Genomic DNA, 18,684 nt, shown 5'->3' on the forward strand with positions numbered 1-18,684 from the left:
ACAGTTTATACATTCACTTATTAATTCATTCCATAAAGGTCCACAAATAGGCATTTGGTGCCTGGTAGGTTGGTAGGCAACAGGGAACAAACCTGAATACCTGAATAAGGCATGAGCCCTGTGCTCAAGGATTTTCACTATTTTGGGAGCCAGGCCTGGAGTGAAACATAAGACCAGGAACTGAGTTAATTACACCCCCAACGGAGGCTCTGTGGTGGTCTGGCCAAATGGCAAATGGTTTTAAAATGAGAATAAGGATTCAAGGTTCTATATGATAGGGGCATATATACTGTCAATTCTTCACTCATGCCCTACCCTGTCCTGGAGGCATGTGGGGTGTGGGAGAATGAGCAGCAGAGAGAGCTGCAGGGGAAGTGGCATTCTGGGTCATGGCTTCTCAGCCACAGCAGGAAGTGGAGGGAGGGCTTGCTGAGCAGGCTGAGGTTTAGGGGAGTTTATTGACTACAGAAATTTGGTTTGGGAGAGTTCGGTAGGAAGAGTTTTTGGAAAAGGGACAGTTGGTTTCTGAGTGGAAGTGAGCTTTGAAATGAGCAGGTAGATGATCAGAGTGATCAAGAATCACTGTTGATGGAGGGAGACTTCGATCCCAGCTGGAACTATGGGATAAATAAATTTCATACTCCAGTTTCTGAAGCTAGTGGTAAAATGATTTTCAGTCCAGGGAACAAGCTGTAGTCTTTGCTCAGGGTGGCAAATAGAATATGGAGAAATTTTGTTAGGAAGTAGGGTTGGGAAAGTCAGCCACAAACCAGGCTATATGAGACACCAGCATTGTTTAAACTGTAGGAGGAACTTAGCGTGAAGTGAAAAACTTGACCTCTAGTTGGTTTTTCTTTCTTCTTAGCTGTACAGCACTCCGATCATTTAGTAAATACTTTCTCCCTTTTGAACTTTCTGTCCCCTCTTACTATTTCCAGTTAATATCTGATTTAACAGAGAGGCAGTATGATGCTGTGAAAAGAATATAGAATATGGTATCAGTGGACTAGAATTTAGGCACTAGATTAAAAGTCCCAGTTCCATAGCCAATCAGGGAGAGAATCAGTCAGGACTGAAATGCAAGATTTAGAACTCCAATTTTTCCATGCTTCACTGCAGCATCATATAATGCAAAGCCCGACTTAGTTAACTTCCCTGAGCTTCAGTGTTATCATCTATACAAATCCCTTTCTTAACAATATCTACCTTACCGGTGGTTGTAAAGATTGAGTGACATGAGGAGCCCATAACACAATGCGTGGCCAGGGTGTGATGCTAATATTTTTTATGAATACATACAAAAACTACCTGGCTCTATGACTGCACATGGCAGGTGCTCAAATGAATATCCCACTACACATGCCAGAGGCCTACATTTTCCCCAGCCTCAATTACTTATATATTGAAGTTCTAACTCTAGTATCCCAGGATGTGACTGTAGATGGAAACAGGGTCTTTGAAGAGGTAAAGTTAAAACGAGGTCATTAGAGTGAGCCCTACTCTAATACAACTGCTATCCTTACAAGAAGAGGAAATTTGGACACAGATACACACAAAGGGAAGACCATGTGAAGTTACTGGGAGAAGGCCACCATCTACAAGTGCCAGAGACAGGTCTCAGAAGGAATCAACCCTGCCTACACCATGTCCTCCAGAACTGTGAGAAAATAGATTTCTGTTGTTAGCCACCTAGTCTGAGATACTTTGCTATGTTATGCCCTAGCAAAGGAATACAACATACACACACTCATTGTACCTTTTCAACTGGTGGGCAAGGGGCTCCTTCATTCTGCTAACTAGAAACTGCTTCTTGGCCTGTTGTTAATGTTCTCCCACTCAAAGTTACTGAAAGCCCTAAAGATGCTGGGCCTGCTGGGCTGACCATGCTACCTTGGAGGTGGTGCTACTCCCTTGGCTCTTGGCTGCTAAGGGGAAGGCATCTAAGACAGCAAGACCTTTTTTTTTTTCCCCTTGAGACAGAATCTCACTCAGTCCCCTAAGCTGGAGTGCAATGGCATGATCTCGGCTCACTGCAACCTCCGCCTCCTGGATTCAAGCAATTCTCCTGCCTCAGCCTCCCAAGTAGCCGGGATTACAGGCGCCCGCCAACACGCCCGGCTAATTTTTTGTATTTTTCGTAAAGACGGGGTTTGACCATGTTGGCCAGGCTGGTCTCAAACTCCCGACCTCAGGTGATCCACCCACCTCGGCTTCCCAAAGTGCTGGGATTACAGGTGTGAGCCACCATGCCCTGCCAAGACCCTTCTCTTCTAAAGTGACTGGTGATTTGCTGACCTGAGGCGCTTGTCATGGGACCAGGGAGGGAATGCATCATTTATCAGGGTCCATTCCCGTGGTGCCTTCCGGCTGCACGGAGAGGGACGAAGTTGGGTGTGTGGTATTGGTTGAAGGGATGAAGAAGGACTGCTGCGTCTAAGGTGACCCCGAAAGACAGGATGACAGAAGCGATCTGGGGTGGGAGGAGGGAGGAGAGGTGGCTCCTGTGAATTTCAGTACGCTTTCCACCCGCAGAAGTGGAAAACTGAATCTGGGTCAGCGAGACTGGAATCCAGATCTTTTGCCGGATGCCCTGGGGGGATGGCATGTAGCCCCCCAAGAGCCGTTAGCCACCGGACGGCCTCCTCGGGCGGACGGGGCAGAGCGGGACAGCGGGCGCGTGCCCGACACGTTCACCGGGGACTGCCCCCTCCGGGTGCGCGCTCGTCCAGCCGACCTGTCTGGCCCCACGCCGGGCTCGGTGGATCCCCTTGCCTGGGGCTGCGCACGCCCCCTCCGCCTGCTGGGACCCCAGGCCCGCGCACCCCGCGCCCCCTCCCCTCCCGGCGGGTGCGCGCGCTGGCTCCCGCTCCCGCTCCCGTTGGTGGCGGCGGCGGCGGCAGCGGCAGGGATTGTTTTTGTTATCGCTGAGGCCGGAAGAGCCGCGGGAGCCGGGTCCCTGTTCCCGGGCCGGGAGCCGCCGCCGCCCCCTGCCCAGCGCCCGCGTCTCCGCGGCGCCACCCCAGCGCCAATATTCCGGAGATCAAGCGTTACGCGGCGGCGGCGGCGGCGGCGGGGCCCGGAGCGGGAGGCGCCGGGGACCGGGGTGAGGCGGCCCCCGCCGCCGCCATGGAGGCGCTGGGACCCGGTGAGAAACGAGTTCGGGTCGGGGCGGGACCCGGGGCCCGAGGCCGGTAGCCGGGACTTTCGCTGCCCGGTCGCCCCGCCGGGTTCGGGCCGCCAGGCCTCTGGGAAGGGGACCCGAGCCCTGTGGCACGAGGCTGTGGGAGCTGACCCGGGCCTTGGGGGGCGGTGACCGCGCCCCAGCCCGGAGCTGGGGTGGATCCCGAGGTCTGGCGGGGAGGTTCGGGAAGGTGACCCTTGCCGCCAGACGGAGACCAGACTTGGCCCCACCTCAGGGAGATGGTTTGTGCCCGGGGTCGCGGCGAGGGTAGTTTGGGCCTCAGAAGGGGCGATCCGCTGCCCAGTGCATGCGGAGACCTGGCCCAGAGCAGGAAGGGCCCCGCCACCTACTACCAGCTGATAGTCCTGGTTTGGGGCCGCACCCCTATTTTTCTTTGCACTGGCAGACGGTCCAGAGCCTTCAGAAGAGGAAGAAGAACTTCACCCGAACACCTCTCATGATCTCTGAAGGCCAAGGGACAAAATGCCCACCCTTTCTGAAAGGCCCTGATGTCCCGAAGTACATGGTCCTATGCCTCTATCTGTCACCCAGTCTGTGTGTTAGTCCCAGAGTGGTCCAGGCCAGCCTTTGAGTGACAGAGGAGTTGACTGTCAGTCTGCTCCAGCACAGGCTTCAGTACCCTGCGTTCTCTTCTAATTGGGTTATGAGTGGTTGTGAGGATCAAATGAAGGAGAAAGTGCTTTGGAAACTGTAATTTGTTGTGGATATGGATGGCCTCTGGTTCTCTCACTCTATCCAAATCAGGGGAACCATTCCAGGCTGTAACAAGTGCCCTGAGTGTTGGGGCCTGGTGCTTCCACCTCAAAGCCCAACAGGTTTCTAATGCCTTAGCTAAGTAGGGCAGGGTTTAGGGGCTATGGTAGAATTAACTTTAATATTCAAACCTTACCTACATAATGGACTTAATCTTAGAGTGTTTCATCTTTTTAGTGCATAGAAAATTTGGGTTGCCATTTGAGTTTGGAAAGTTGGCAGGTATGTTGACTTAGCACTTGTTTGCATAGCTGAGTGATTAAACCCCACTCTAATTTGCTTCTTAAAGTATTGTTTAAAGGCCCTCCTAATCAAATTTCATCTGCCTTTTAAGAATAAATTGACTTGTCGCATTAATATTACTTGATAAACTTCAGTGTATTATGCTAGGTTAACTTCAGGTATGTCCCCTGGCTAAAGACATGATCAGGTCTTTAGGAATGTAACAGACTTCTGTTCAAATTCAGTCTAGTAATGTAATAGTTATATGACCCTGGGCAAATTACTTAATTTCTTTGAACTTTCATTTTCTCATCTATAAATGGAGGGTAATAATAATTATGTTCTGTAAGATTGTTGAGAGAATGAAATGAGACTGTACGAGAAGTCTTATTACAGAGACTAGTGCCTGTAGATGCTCAACAAATGTTTCTTCCCTCCCCCTAGTAATTCGTAAATGAAGCAACTGTTGCATTTATGAGCTGGTATCATAAGAAACTGTGTAACTGTGTGCATAAACTGAATTTCATTGAAAGGATCAACCTGGTGATGTTAGGCACTGCCCAGGGACTCTATTTTCTTTGGGTTTGATTTTGGCTTTCGAAGGTTTGAGAACTTAGCAGTTCACTCAGAATTGTTCAGATTGTGGAAAATTAATTCTCACTAACCACATTTATACGACACTAATGAATAAGCCAAAATGTCACATAGATCTTTTCTGTTGAGTGGAATATTTTCCTGTCTGCTCTCTAGCAAACTCCTTTTTTGGTGTTGCAGTACCTTAGAAACCCAATTAATAAGTAGCTGCCTGCTCAGCATAGAATCAAAGGAAAGGGAGTTGATCATCTTGTGGGATGATTCATCCAGGCTGTTTTAGAACCTAGAGAATCTCCCTGCTTCTCTGGCAGAGCACACCTGGATCTAGTGCTTTGTACCCGCCTTACTTGAACAGTCCCTGATGCATTCTCGTCTTGTTCTGTCCCCCTCACCCCCCAACCTGGTTCAGTTTCTGACAGCACTCAGAAATGTAATTAATTAGATTACCACTTATTCTGGCAATTGTTGTTTGCAGTACTTTATAGTTTGTAAAGTGCTTTTATAACTATAAGCTCATTTGATCCTCTGGGAGGTAGGCAAGTCAAGTAGCTATCCCATTTTACAGATGAGAAAAGTGAGGTTCAGAAAGGATGAAGTGACTTCATCAGGGTTTCAAAAGGCCAAGTGGTGAAATAAAGACCAGAGTTTGGGTCATTTGACTTCTAACCTAATCATCTCCTCTTCATTTAAGGCTGACTTCTTCTGTTCTATGTTAAGTCACATTTGTTGCCCTTTCAGAGAATGCAGTTATCTGACTTTGTCACCACATTTTGGGGATACCCCAAAAATAAAACTCAGGGACTGAACTGGTCTCAAACTCCTGACCTCAGGTGATCTGCCCACCTCAGCCTTCAAAAGTGCTCGGATTACAAGCATAAGCCACTGTGCCCAGCCTCTTGCAACTTTATGAAGTGAGTTGCTTAAGTGTATCTTGAAATATGCAGAGTTGACTTATTTATATGATTTAATTGGGTTAATTCAGTATGTTTATCACCTCTCACATTATTTACGATTTACTTCTTACCTTGTTACCTTGTTTGTAATTGTCTTATCAATTGTATTGATAGGTCCCCTTGTACACTAGAAGTAGAACTCAACGCCAAGCAGTAAGAATACTTTTAGTATAAATTATGTGCTTTTGCTTCATTAAAAAATAATTGTCAGCTGAGTGCGGTGGCTCATACCTATAATCCCAGTACTTTGGGAGGCCAAGGTGGGCAGATCGCTTGGGCCCCAGAGTTCAAGACCAGCCTAGGCAATATGGCAAAACCCAAAACCCTGTCTCTACCAAAAATACAAAAATTAGCTAGGCATGGTATCCCAGTTACTCGACAGGGTGAATTGTGAGGATTGGTTGAGTCCAGGAGGTTGAGGCTGCAGTGAGCCATGATTCAGCCACTGCACTTCAGCCTGGGCAACAGAGCAAGACCCTGGCTCAAAAAAAAAAAAAAAAAAAAGGAGAAGAAGAAAGAAGAAAGAAGAAGAAGAAAAGACAAAAGAGAGAGAGAGAGAAGGAAAGAAGGGAGGAGAGAGATTTTTTATTATTTCTGTGTTTAGATTCTATCTGGGATTATTGATACTGTTCAGTTCAACATTTATTGAATTCTTACAACATGATGGCTGTTGCATTAGATATTGAGAAGATTAACAGGAGGTTCATTTCTTATAAGAGCTTGTAGTCTAGTGGAGGAGACAGAGTAACTTAACGAGAAGTGGTTTCTTATACTTGCTTTACATGTTCCCCTATACAGAGAGTCTTTTGAACACAGACGACAGATCCTCTAGTCTGGGAGAATAAGGAAAGGCTTTCCAAAGAGGTTACATCTAAACCAAATTCTGAAGGATAAGTAGAATATAGTGGGAAAATGAATGATTAATATGTAAAACTATTTTTAATACTTTAAGTGTTAGAATGTGGTGATCTGTCACCATAAATATCATAATTTGCTCAATTTTCCTAAGTGATATTGGACCAGAACAACTTCTTTTTGTTATTGTTTTTTTTAGACTGAGTCTCCCTCTGTTGCCCAAGCTGGAGTGCAGTGGGGGCGATCTCTGCTCGTTGCAACCTCCACCTCCCAGTTCAAGCGACTCTACTGCCTCAGCTTTATGAATGATGGGATTACAGGTGCCCACCACCATGACTGGCTAACTTTTGTATTTTTGGTAGAGATGGAGTTTCACCATGTTAGCCAGGCTGGTCTCAAACTGCTCACCTCAGATGATTTGCCTGCCTTGGCCTCCCAAAGTGCTGGGGTTACAGGCGTGAGCCAACATGCCTGGCCCAAATAACTTGCTTCAAAGTTTTCTCTCCTTAGTGAAGCCTTTGTTCTCAGCGAAATGCCATTCCAGTAATAGTTACTGTTGTAACCTTCCCTTGTAACCACAGCCCACTTTGCTCAATGCTTATTCATACCAGAAAAGATGTTTATTTTTTAGGCCAGTATCCACTAGATATTATCATCAAAAAGGCATAGGATTTTCTCTAAACAAGTGTCTCCCAGACTATGCTCCACAAGATCCTTTTCTGCTGAGTATTAATAGATTTTCAAATCTTAAAGAGAAAGAGAGTTCTGTAGGGTGGGGGCGGGGGAATTAGCTAATTGATGAGGTAAAGTTAACCAGGTTTATTTATTACATGACTTTTTAGAAAATTTAATATAATGTATATTGAAATTTTTGAGGGGAGAGAGTGTGCAAGGTTTCTTTAACTTGGAATCTTTTCTTTTTAAAAATAGCTTGGAAAGGTTACTCTGTCTACATCAGGGTTTCTCAACCTGTTTCTCAGTATTATTGATATTTTTTGGACTGGGTAATTCTTTGTTGTGGGGGCTGTCTTATGCATTGTAGAATGTGTAGCTGGATCCTGGGTCCTTTCCACTAGATGCTAGCAGCACTACTTAGGTTGTGACAACCAAAAATGTGTCCAGACATTTGCCAAATGTTTCCTGGGGAACAAAATTGCCCCAGATTGAGGACCACTGGTCTAGACTGTACATTCCTTGAAAGAAGGGGCTCTGTCTTCTTTCTGAGTCCATAGCACAGGTTAGGCATGTTGTAATTGAATAAATGTCTGTGGAATAAACTAGACCTTATGAGCCAGAAATCTCAGATTATCTAGGTTCTAAAAATATCAAGTTATAAAGGAGAAGGTCTAGCTTTATTGGTATTGTTTCACTATCAAAATTAGCAAATAAATTCATAATAGAGCAGTGGTTTAATCTTCTCCTATATGTACAATCTATGATAATGCAGGCTAATTTGTAAGAGATTAATAAATAATTTCCAACTCTGGGATGGTGGCCCCCAGAGTTTAGAGATGGTTTTAACAATGCATATAATTTTGTAAGCCTAGCTATAGAACTACTAATGGTCATGCAAGATTTTATACTGTAGCCTATGTCTAAGAGGAATTCATCATTCTAATCTTGATGTCCTCATATTAAAAATAATAGCAACATGGCAAAATATTTAGAAATCTAGAGAACCTTAGGTCAAAAGACATCTCAAACTCTTTAGAGTACATACAGTGAATAATAAGATCTCCATAATTGCAGCCATCATCATCATCATCGACAACAAGAAGAATAAATAGCACAGCAGGCCAGGCATGGTGGCTTACACTTGTAATCCCAGCACTTTGGGAGGCCGACGTTGGCGGATTACAAGGTCATGAGTTCGAGACCAGCCTGGCCAAAATGGTGAAACCCCGTCTCTGCTAAAAATACAAAAATTAGCCGGGCATGGTGGCAGGCATCTGTAATCCCAGCTACTCAGGAGGCTGAGGCAGGAGAATCGCGTGAAACTAGAAAGCGGTTGGAGTGAGTGGGGATCAGCCACTGCACTCCAGCTTGGGAGAAAAGCGAAACTCTGTCTCAAAAAAAAAAAGTAGCACAGCAAATGTCTTTCAATCTCTTTAGGACCTCCGGCTAGCCTGTTTCAGCCACCTCGTCGTCCTGGCCTTGGAACTGTTGGAAAACCAATTCGACTGTTAGCCAATCATTTTCAGGTTCAGATTCCTAAAATAGATGTGTATCACTATGATGTGGATATTAAACCCGAAAAACGGCCTCGTAGAGTTAACAGGTAAGGATTAGAAAGAGTGGACTTCTGTATATTTAAGTGTATGCAATTTATTTCTGTGTCATATTGTTCTCTAAATTCATCCAACATGTAGGGTTTGTTATTCTCTAAGATAATAGGCTCCTTAATAGCAGGTTTGCCTCCCAAATTACAGGTGTGAGCCACCGCACCTGTCCCAAGAAAGTTTACTTTTTTTTTTTTTTTTTTAAGATGAGAGAAGTTAGAGCATATTTGTATGCTGAAGGGAGTAATCCAGTAAAGAGGAAAAATTCGATGATGTAAGAGAGACGACAATTCTTGGAATGATATCCATGAGTAGGTCAGGGTTATGCCTAACACGGTATACATAAATAAATATTTGGTGTATTTGCTCGCTTAGCCACTTTTTGAGGGAGGTATTATTATTACCGTAATTTTACATATGAAGAAACAGACATGTGACAGATTAAGTAACTTGTCCAAGGTCATGCAGTTCTGCCACTTAGTCATTGTGTGACCAGGGACAGGTCACTCGACCATTCTGAATTTTTCTTTTCTTTAATATGAGTATCATAATCATTTTCCTACTTGTTTCACAAGGTTGCCGTGAAGATTAAATGAAAATAGAGGTGAAAGTAGCTCTTCACTGTAAAACTCTTTGGTCATAATTTAAGAATATAAGATGAGAAATTACTCTTTTCTGGTATGAAAATGTATAGTTCTTAAGTTAGCTCTTTAAAATGGAGAATGTACGATACCACGTCTCTCCATCAATTTTTTTCAGTCACATGATTTGGTTTGTAAACATGACTTTCCCACAGATTTCATTTGTAGTGATATAAATGTGTTAGCTTGTTGTGATGTATTTTGGCTTTTAAGATATGGTTCCCACACATTAAACTCATTAATGTTGGTAAGTCAAAGCACCTAACTTTTCATTGACTCTAGCATTCAAAAATCTCACAAACTTGGGTCTGTCCGTATCTTAAACTCTATACACCACTTTCCTTGCCACTGCATTTATTCCACGGCCTGCATACAGTATGATCTGGCATATATGCAAGAACACTTAAGTAAAGCTCTGCATGCTTGATTGAGAAAAAGACTTTCATTCTAAAACCAAAGAAGCTATATTAATAATCTTTTTGGAATGAGACTGTTTTACAACATTCCCTCGTCTACACTGCTTGGAATAAGACAAGAACTTTGGAATAAGACAAGATAGTATACAGAATAATAAATCACTAGCATTAGGCAAAGGGGTGACTTACTTATTTGAATGTCATGCATCTTAGATTTACTGATCCTCAGATTTTTGAATTCCTGCTGATTCTCTTTCCCAAAACCAATATACTTGAATAAGGATGTTGATTTTTTTTTTTTTTTTTTTTTTGAGACAGAGTTTCACTCTGCCACTCAGTCTGGAGTACAGTGGTGCGATCTCGGCTCACTGCAACCTCTGTCTCCTGAGTTCAAGCAATTCTCATGCCTCAGCCTCCCAAATACCTGGGATTACACCATGCCCAGTGAATTTTTGTATTTTTTTTTAGTAGAGACTGGGTTTCACCATGTTGGCCAGGCTGGTCTCAAACTCCTGACCTCAAGTGATCCACCTTCCTCAGCCTCCAAAAGTGTTGGGGTTGCAGGTCTGAGCCACCGCACCCAGCAAGGATACTGATTTGATGACAAACTTGTCGTCATTCAGTGATGTACATCCATGTCAAACTCCCTCCCTCCCTTCCTCTTTTCTTCCCTCCTTCCCTCCTTCCCGCCTTCCCTCCTTCCTTCCTTCCCTGCTTCCCTTCTTCCCTCCTTCCCTCCTTCCCTTCCTTCCTTTCTGAGTTTCACTCTTGTTGCCCAGGCTGGAGTGCAATGGCACGATCTCTGTTCACTGCAACCTCCACCTCCCAGGTTCAGGCAATTCTCCTGCCTTAGCCTCCCAAACAGCTGGGATTACAGGCATGTGCCACCACACCTGGCTAATTTTGTATTTTTAGTAGAGACAGAGTTTCACCATGTTGCTCAGGCTGATCTCAAGCTCCTGACCTCAAGTGATCCACCCACCTCAGCCTGTCAAAGTGCTGGGATTACAGGCATGAGTCACTATGCCCAGCCAGGTTATTCTTATAAGGCTGTGTTTGTCATAGGAGAGAATTTTGGAAAGAGGAGATTGAAAGAATACTATAAATGTTATTCTCTTTTTCTTTTTATTCCCCACTTCTGATATCATATCCTTGTTTTTGTATATTTGTCGCAACCTTTCTTTAGTTAACTATTTTTTAAAGTACTTGAATTAATTGTAACCTTAACTCTTACTTTTTCTAAGTAATATTGAACTGAAATTTAAATGATTTAGGTATGATGATGCTTTTCTTACTGTTCACCATTTCTGAAAGCTAATTGCCATTATCTCCATTACTGTGAAGGGAGGTAGTAGATACAATGGTGCGGCACTTCAAGATGCAAATATTTGGTGATCGGCAGCCTGGGTATGATGGCAAAAGAAACATGTACACAGCGCATCCACTGCCAATTGGACGGGATAGGGTAAGTGTTAAAAGCAAGAAATTCTTAGTTCATTTAGTAGTAATTTACATGACAAAAATGTTTCCTTTTCTTCCCAACACACCCAAAAATGATGTTTGAGGTGATGATACCCTAATTACCCTGATTTCATTATTACACGTTGTGTACTGATACCAAAATGTCACATGTACCCCAAAAATATGTAGAACTATCACATATCAATTTTCAAAACTCTGTATGTGAGCAGAAAGAAAAGTTTCTCTGATAACACATCAATTCTTAGGGTTTTTTGGTGTGTTTTGTTCTGTTTGAGATGGAATCTCATTCTGTCACCCAGGCTGAAATGCAGTGGCGTGGTCTCAGCTCACTGAAACCTCCCCCTCCCAGGTTCAAGTGATTCTCCTGCCCCAGCCACCTGAGTAGCTGGGATTACAGGCATGTGCCACCACCCCTGTCTAATTTTTTTTTTCTTGAGAGACAGAGCCTTGCTCTGGCGCCCAGGCTAACGTGCAGTGGAGCAATCTCGGCTTCTCCAACTTCCACCTCCTAGGTTCAAGCAATTTTCCTGCCTCAGCTTCCCAAGTAGCTGGGACTATAGGTGCATGCCACCACGCCCAGCTCATTTTTGTATTTATTTTTAGTATTTATTTTTATTTTTTGAGACAGTCTTGCTCTGTTGCCAGGCGCCAGGCTGGAGTACAGTGGCGCCATCTCAGCTCACTGCAACCCCCGCCTCCCGGGTTCAAGCAATTCTCCTGCCTCAGCCTCCCGAGTAGCTGGGACTACAGGCGCATGCCACCATGCCCAGCTAATTTTTTGTATTTTTAGTAGAGACGGGGTTTCACCATATTGACCAGGATAGTCTCGATCTCTTGACCTTGTGATCTGCCTGCCTCTGCCTCCCAAAGTGCTGGGATTACAGGCATGAGTCACTGCGCCCGGCCTTTTTTTATTTTTTAATTGTACTTCAAGTTCTGGGGTACATGTGCAGAACATGCAGGTTTGTTACATAGGAATACACATGCCATGGTGGTTTGCTGCATCCATCACCCCATTATCTACATTAGGTATTTCTCCTAATGTTATCCCTCCCTCAGCCTTCTGCCCCCTGACAGTCTCCAGTGTGTGATGTTTCCCTCCCTATGTCCATGTGTTCTCATTGTTCAACTCCCACTTATGAGTGAGAACATGCGGTGTTTGGTTTTCTGTTCTTGTGTTAGTTTGCTGAGAATGATGGTTTCCACCTTCATCCATGTCCCTGTAAAGGACCTGAACTCATCCTTTTTTATGGCTGCATAGTATTCTATGGTATATATGTGACACATTTTCTTTATCCAGCCTATCATCGATGGGCTTTTGGGTTGGTTCCAAGTCTTTGCTACTGTGAACAATACTGTAATAAACATATTTGTGCATGTGTCTTTATAATAGAACAATTTATAATTCTTTGGGTATATACCCAGTAATGGGATTGCTGGGTCAAATGGTATTTCTAGTTCTAGATCCTTGAGGAATCGCCACACTGTCTTTCACAATGGTTGAACTAATTTACACTCCCACGAAGAGTGTAAAAGTGTTTCTATTTCTCCACATCCTCTCCAGCATCTGTTGTCTTCTGACTTTTTAATGATCACCATTCTAACTGGTGTGAGATGGATGGTATCTCAATGCGGTTTTAATTTGCATTTCTCTAATGACCAGTGATAATGAACATTTTTGTATTTTTTAGTAGAGGCAGGGGTTTCACTATATGTTGGCCAGGCTGGTCTTGAACTCTTGACCTCAGGTGATCCACCTACCTTGGCCTACCAAAGTGCTGGGATTATAGGCATAAGCCACTGCACCTGGCCTTTTTAATTTTAATTTTTATTTTTAGTACAGACAGAGTTTCACCATATTGGACAAGCTGGTGTCAAACTCCTGACCCCAGGTGATCCACCCGCCTCAGCCTCCCAAAGTGCTGGGATTACAGGCATGAGCCACCGTGCCCAGCCAGAGTTGTTTTTATAGTGATAGATTTGTTATTCTGTCCATATTCTGTTGTCTCAGTTAACTGATAATTGAAAATGAGAGCCGGGCACAGTGGCTCATGTCTGTAATCCCAGCACTCTGGGAGGCCACGGCAGGTGGATCATGACGTCAGGAGATTGAGACCATCCTGGAAACATGGTGCAACTCTGTCTCTACTAAAAATACAAAAATTAGCCAGGTGTGGTGGCACACGCCTGCAGTCCCAGCTGCTCAGGAGACTGAGGCAGGAGAATCATTTGAACCCGGGAGGTGGAGCTTGCAGTGAGCCAAGATCGCACCATTGCACTCCCTCCTGCCTGGGTGGGCGACAGAGTAAGACTCCATCTCAAAAAAAAAGAAAGAAAATGAGATGAGCATTAGGATTTAGGTGGATTATGTCATCTTTATATAATTTCTCAATTAACAATGCAGTTTAACAAAGTATTACCTGAATCTGAACAACAGGGCTTTATAATTATAGAAAACTATATAATACCCACTTATGAAAATAGATTATAGTAGCACAATACTTTTTTAAACATTTATTTTTTTTAATTAGAAAAGTACTGTGTGAACATATGCTCATCATAAACTTATCCAGACAATCTAGAAATGCTGTGATTTACTGCCTCCCCCACTTATCTGCACCCTCAATTCCATTTTTCTTTTCAAAGGAAACTACTATAGCAGTTTGGTATGTATCTTTTTAGGTGTTATGTATATTAGCAATTTATACATATGTTTATGTGCATTCTTATTGTTTTGCATGTCATTCTATGATTTGCTTTTCATTTAACAATATGCCTGAAAGATCTTTCCACTTCTGTACATTTATATATACCTTATTTTTTCCAAATTTAAGTTTTTTATTGTTGTAAAATAATATATAACATAAAATTTATTATTTTGGGCTGGGTATAGTGCTTCACCCAGCCAAAAGTCTCAGTGCTGTGGGAGGCCAAGATGGGAGGATTGCTGGAAGCCAGTAGTTTGAGACCAGCCTGAGCAACATAGGGAGACCCATCTCGACAAAAAGTTTTCTAATTAGCCAGGCGTGGTGGTATGCACCGGTAGTCCCAGCTACTCGGGAGGCTAAAGTGAGAGGAACCCTTGAGTCCAGGGCTTTGAGGCTGCAATAAGTTATTGTTGCACCACTGCACTCCAGCTGGATGACAGAACAGGACCCTGTCTTAAAAAAAAATTACAATTTTATGTTACAGTTTAATGGCATTATGTACATTCATATTGTTGGGCATCCATCATCACTATCCATTTTCAGAACTTTTTCATCATTCCAAACAGAAACTCTGTGCCTATTAAACAATAATTCCCCACACCCTACTGTCCCTGGTAACCACTATTCTACTTTCTGTCTCTATAAATTTGACTATTCAATGTACTTTTTAGAAATAGAATCATGAAATATTTGCCTTTTTTTTTTTTTTTTTAGGGGGAGTGTCGCCCTGTTGCCCAGGCTGGAATGCAGTGGTGCTATCTTGGCTCACTGCAACCTCTGCCTCCCAGATTCAAGCAATTCTCTTGCCTCAGCCTCCTGAGTAGCTGGAAGTACAAGCGTGCCACCATGCCCAGCTAATTTTTGTATTTTAGTAGAGATGCGGTTTCACCATGTTAGTCAGGCTGGTCTCAGGCTCCTGACCTCATGATCCGCCCACCTCGGCCTCCCAAAGTGCTGAGATTACAGGTGTGACCACTGTGCCTGACCATATAATATTTGCCTTTTTGTATCTGGCTTGTTTCATTTACCATAATGTTTTCAAGGTTCATCCATGTTGTAACATCTACCTTATTTTTTTACTGCTGTATAATATTACATATTAAATTACCCCCCTATTCATGGACACTTAAGTTGTTTCCAATGTTATCCAGTTGCAAAAAAAAGTTAAAAGAAATATCTTTAAGTGTATATCACACTGCATGTTCTTGAGATCTTTCCCACTGCCATTGTAAACATATATGTTTGTCCAGGCACCGTGGCTCATGCCTGTAATCCCAGCACTTCGGGAGGCTAAGGCGGGCAGATTGTCAGGTCAGGAGATCAAGACCATCCTGGCCAACATGGTGAAACCCCATCTCTACTAAAAATACAAAAATTAACCAGGCATGGTGGCACCTGCCTGTAGTCCCAGCTGCTCGGGAGGCTGAGGCAGGAGAATTGCTTAAACCCAGGAGGCGGAGGTCGTGGTGAGCTGAGATCGCACAACTACATTTCAGTCTGGGTGACACAGAGAGACTTTCTCAAAAGAAAAAAAAAATTATGTTTTTATTCATCTATTTTTTTCCTCAGGTTGATATGGAGGTGACTCTTCCAGGCGAGGGTAAAGATCAAACCTTTAAAGTATCTGTTCAGTGGGTGTCAGTTGTGAGCCTTCAGTTGCTTTTAGAAGCTTTGGCTGGGCACTTGAATGAAGTCCCAGATGACTCAGTACAAGCACTTGACGTTATCACAAGACACCTTCCCTCCATGAGGTTAGTACCTTGGTTTGGCTTATTTCCTACAAATGATGTCAGATTTTTTTGGTAGGTTGCACTGGAGCCATTGAAAAATTTCTGCATAAGTCATAGTTCAAATTTGATTTCAGTTCCCAGAGTTGAGAGCAAAACGAAAGATCTTTTGCCTGTTTAATGTGACACATGCAAACTCTTATTTCTTCAGGTACACCCCTGTGGGCCGTTCCTTTTTCTCACCCCCCGAAGGTTACTACCACCCTCTGGGAGGCGGCAGGGAGGTCTGGTTTGGTTTTCATCAGTCTGTGAGACCTGCTATGTGGAATATGATGCTCAACATTGATGGTAGGCTGGAACTCTCTTTATCCATTAACTCTTTGGGCTGGTTTTTGTTCATTTGTTTTGGCCTTTCCCTTTTCCCTGAAGTTAAGTATCCTTCTCTGTTTGTTAGTATCTGCAACTGCTTTCTACCGGGCCCAGCCTATCATTGAGTTCATGTGTGAGGTTTTAGACATTCAAAATATCAATGAACAGACCAAACCTCTAACAGATTCCCAGCGTGTCAAGTTTACCAAAGAAATCAGAGGTAAGTGTTTGCATTAATGTAGTCTTGGAGAAGTAGCTTAGCATGCTGCAAGGAGCCTGGGCTTTGGAGTGAAACAGACCTGGGCTTCGGTCTCAGGCCAACCAGTTCTATCAGTGGGACCGTGGTCAAGTTTCTTAACCACTGTGGACCTTAGTGTATTCATCTCTAAGGTAAAGATAATAATATATACCTTATAGAGCTGTTGTGAGAATCAAATGCAATTAGGATTATAAAGCTTTCTAGCATAGTACTTGTCACATATCAGGCACTCAGTAAATGCTACCCTTACCCACTTAAAATCTTCCATTTTGATAAAGTAACAAATTCATTTATTATCCTTCGGAATTTCTTTTCTTCTTTACTTGTCATTAGTTAGCTTCTCTCATTAGAATATAAGCTTCATGAAAGCTGTCTCCAGACCTGAGAATAAGCATTAGAACATAGTTGATGCTTAATAAATATTTATTGGGGCTGGGCATGGTGGCTTGCGCCTGTAATCCCAGCACTTTGGGAGGCTGAGGCGGGTCAATAACCTGAGGTCGGGAGTTTGAGACCAGCCTGACCAACATGGAGAAACTCTGTCTCTACAAAAAAAATCAGCCGGGCGTGGTGGTGGATGCCTGCAATCCCAGCTACTCGGGAGGCTGAGGGCAGGAGAATTGCTTGAACCTGGGAGGCAGAGATTGTGGTGAGCCGAGATTGTGCCATTGCCCTCCAGCCTGGGCAACAAGAGCAAAACTCTGCCTCAAAAAAAAAAAAAAAGTTATTGGATGAATTAATAAACTAAAGCACATTGAACATCTTAGGTCAGCTGAGTTTTAATTTATTCTGCTTAGCTCAGGTTTTTTGCCTGTAATGATGAAATTATCCCCATATTCCTGCCGTTTTTATACTGTACAATGTCATGCCATTTTGAAGACAAATTTGAATCTGTTTTTGTCACTGTGATTTTAATTAACTGATGTTTTGCCTTTTAAAAAAAATTTCAGGTCTCAAAGTTGAGGTGACCCACTGTGGACAGATGAAACGAAAATACCGAGTTTGTAATGTGACTAGACGGCCAGCCAGTCATCAAACGTATGTTAACCACATCTAAAATAATATAATTACGTTTTTAGTAACTGAGCTACTGTAATCACTTAAGAAATTGGGTATCTTGGCCGGGCAAGGTGGCTCACACCTGTATGCTAGCACTTTGGGAGGCTGAGACAGGCAGATCATCTGAGGTCAGGAGTTCAAGACCAGCCTGGCCAACATGGTGAAACCTCATCTCTGCTAAAAACTACATAAATTAGCCGGATGTGGTGGCAGGCACCTGTTATCCCAGCTACTTGGAAGGCTGACACAGGAGAATAGTTTGAACCCGGGAGGCAAAGGTTGCAGTGAGCCGAGATCACGGCATTGCACTCCAGCCTGGGTGACAGAGCAAAACTCCATCTCAAAAAAAAAAAAAAAAAGAAATTGATTACCTCATACTGAAATTTTCAAGATCAGCAGAATCTTTGCTTTTAACACTAAAGTTTTAAAATATTTTCTGAATATTTTTTGGTAGAGATATTTATAAAACACATTCCATGCCTTTAATTCAATTTACCTCTTAAGTAGAGTCTGTTAAACATAAATTAACTTTAATTTATGTTTTATGTAATCTTTTTATTTAATAATGCAGAGTCATTTTAAGTGTTTTTTTTTTATTATACTGTTGTCATTCTTTTTTTTTTTTTTCCTTTTGGAGACAGGGTCTCACTCTGTCACCTCCTGGACTCAAGTGAACCTCCCACCTCAGACTTCCAAGTAGTGGGACTACAGGTGTGTATTACCACACCCGGCTAATTTTTTTTGTAAAGGTGGGGTTTCGCTATGTTGTCCAGTCTGGTGTTGAATTCCTGGGCTCAAACAGTTCACCCCCCACAGCCTCCCAAAGTGCTGGGACTATAGGTATGAGCCAGCACATGCAACCTACTGTTGTAATTCTTAACACATGGCCCAAAAGGTCATGATATCATGTAAAGGCCTAGATATCATATAAAGGCTATAAGAGAAGACATATATGTAAATAAAATATGAGAAGGCATTATATATATCTCTCTTCTAAAAAAATACAAATACACACACACACACACACACACACACACACACATACACACACAGTGCTTGGCACCATCATGGCCCACTGCAGCCTCAATCTCCTGGGCTCAATCAATCCTCCCACCTCAGCCTCCTGAGTAGCTGGGACTACAGGCATGTGCCACCATGCCTGGCT

General features: G+C 43.2%; 1 protein-coding gene across 2 annotated transcripts in view; it reads left to right on the top strand.

Moving 5' to 3' along the window:
- The first annotated feature begins 2,728 nt into the window (after positions 1 to 2,728).
- AGO4 (argonaute RISC component 4) overlaps positions 2,729 to 18,684 on the top strand; it is a 46,651-nt gene continuing 30,695 nt past the window's right edge. For both annotated transcript variants that reach the window (XM_032246921.1, XM_032246922.1), the window contains exons 1-7: positions 2,729 to 3,145; positions 8,692 to 8,857; positions 11,260 to 11,380; positions 15,675 to 15,856; positions 16,044 to 16,180; positions 16,287 to 16,421; positions 17,411 to 17,498. In XM_032246921.1, the coding sequence (XP_032102812.1) occupies positions 3,127 to 3,145; positions 8,692 to 8,857; positions 11,260 to 11,380; positions 15,675 to 15,856; positions 16,044 to 16,180; positions 16,287 to 16,421; positions 17,411 to 17,498 (848 nt within the window). In that variant the 5' untranslated portion in view covers positions 2,729 to 3,126. The remainder of the gene's footprint in view (positions 3,146 to 8,691; positions 8,858 to 11,259; positions 11,381 to 15,674; positions 15,857 to 16,043; positions 16,181 to 16,286; positions 16,422 to 17,410; positions 17,499 to 18,684) is intronic.

Source organism: Sapajus apella, unplaced genomic scaffold, assembly GCF_009761245.1.
Source record: "Sapajus apella isolate SASKATOON/1434 unplaced genomic scaffold, GSC_monkey_1.0 scaffold62, whole genome shotgun sequence".
Taxonomy (NCBI): Eukaryota; Metazoa; Chordata; class Mammalia; order Primates; family Cebidae; genus Sapajus; species Sapajus apella.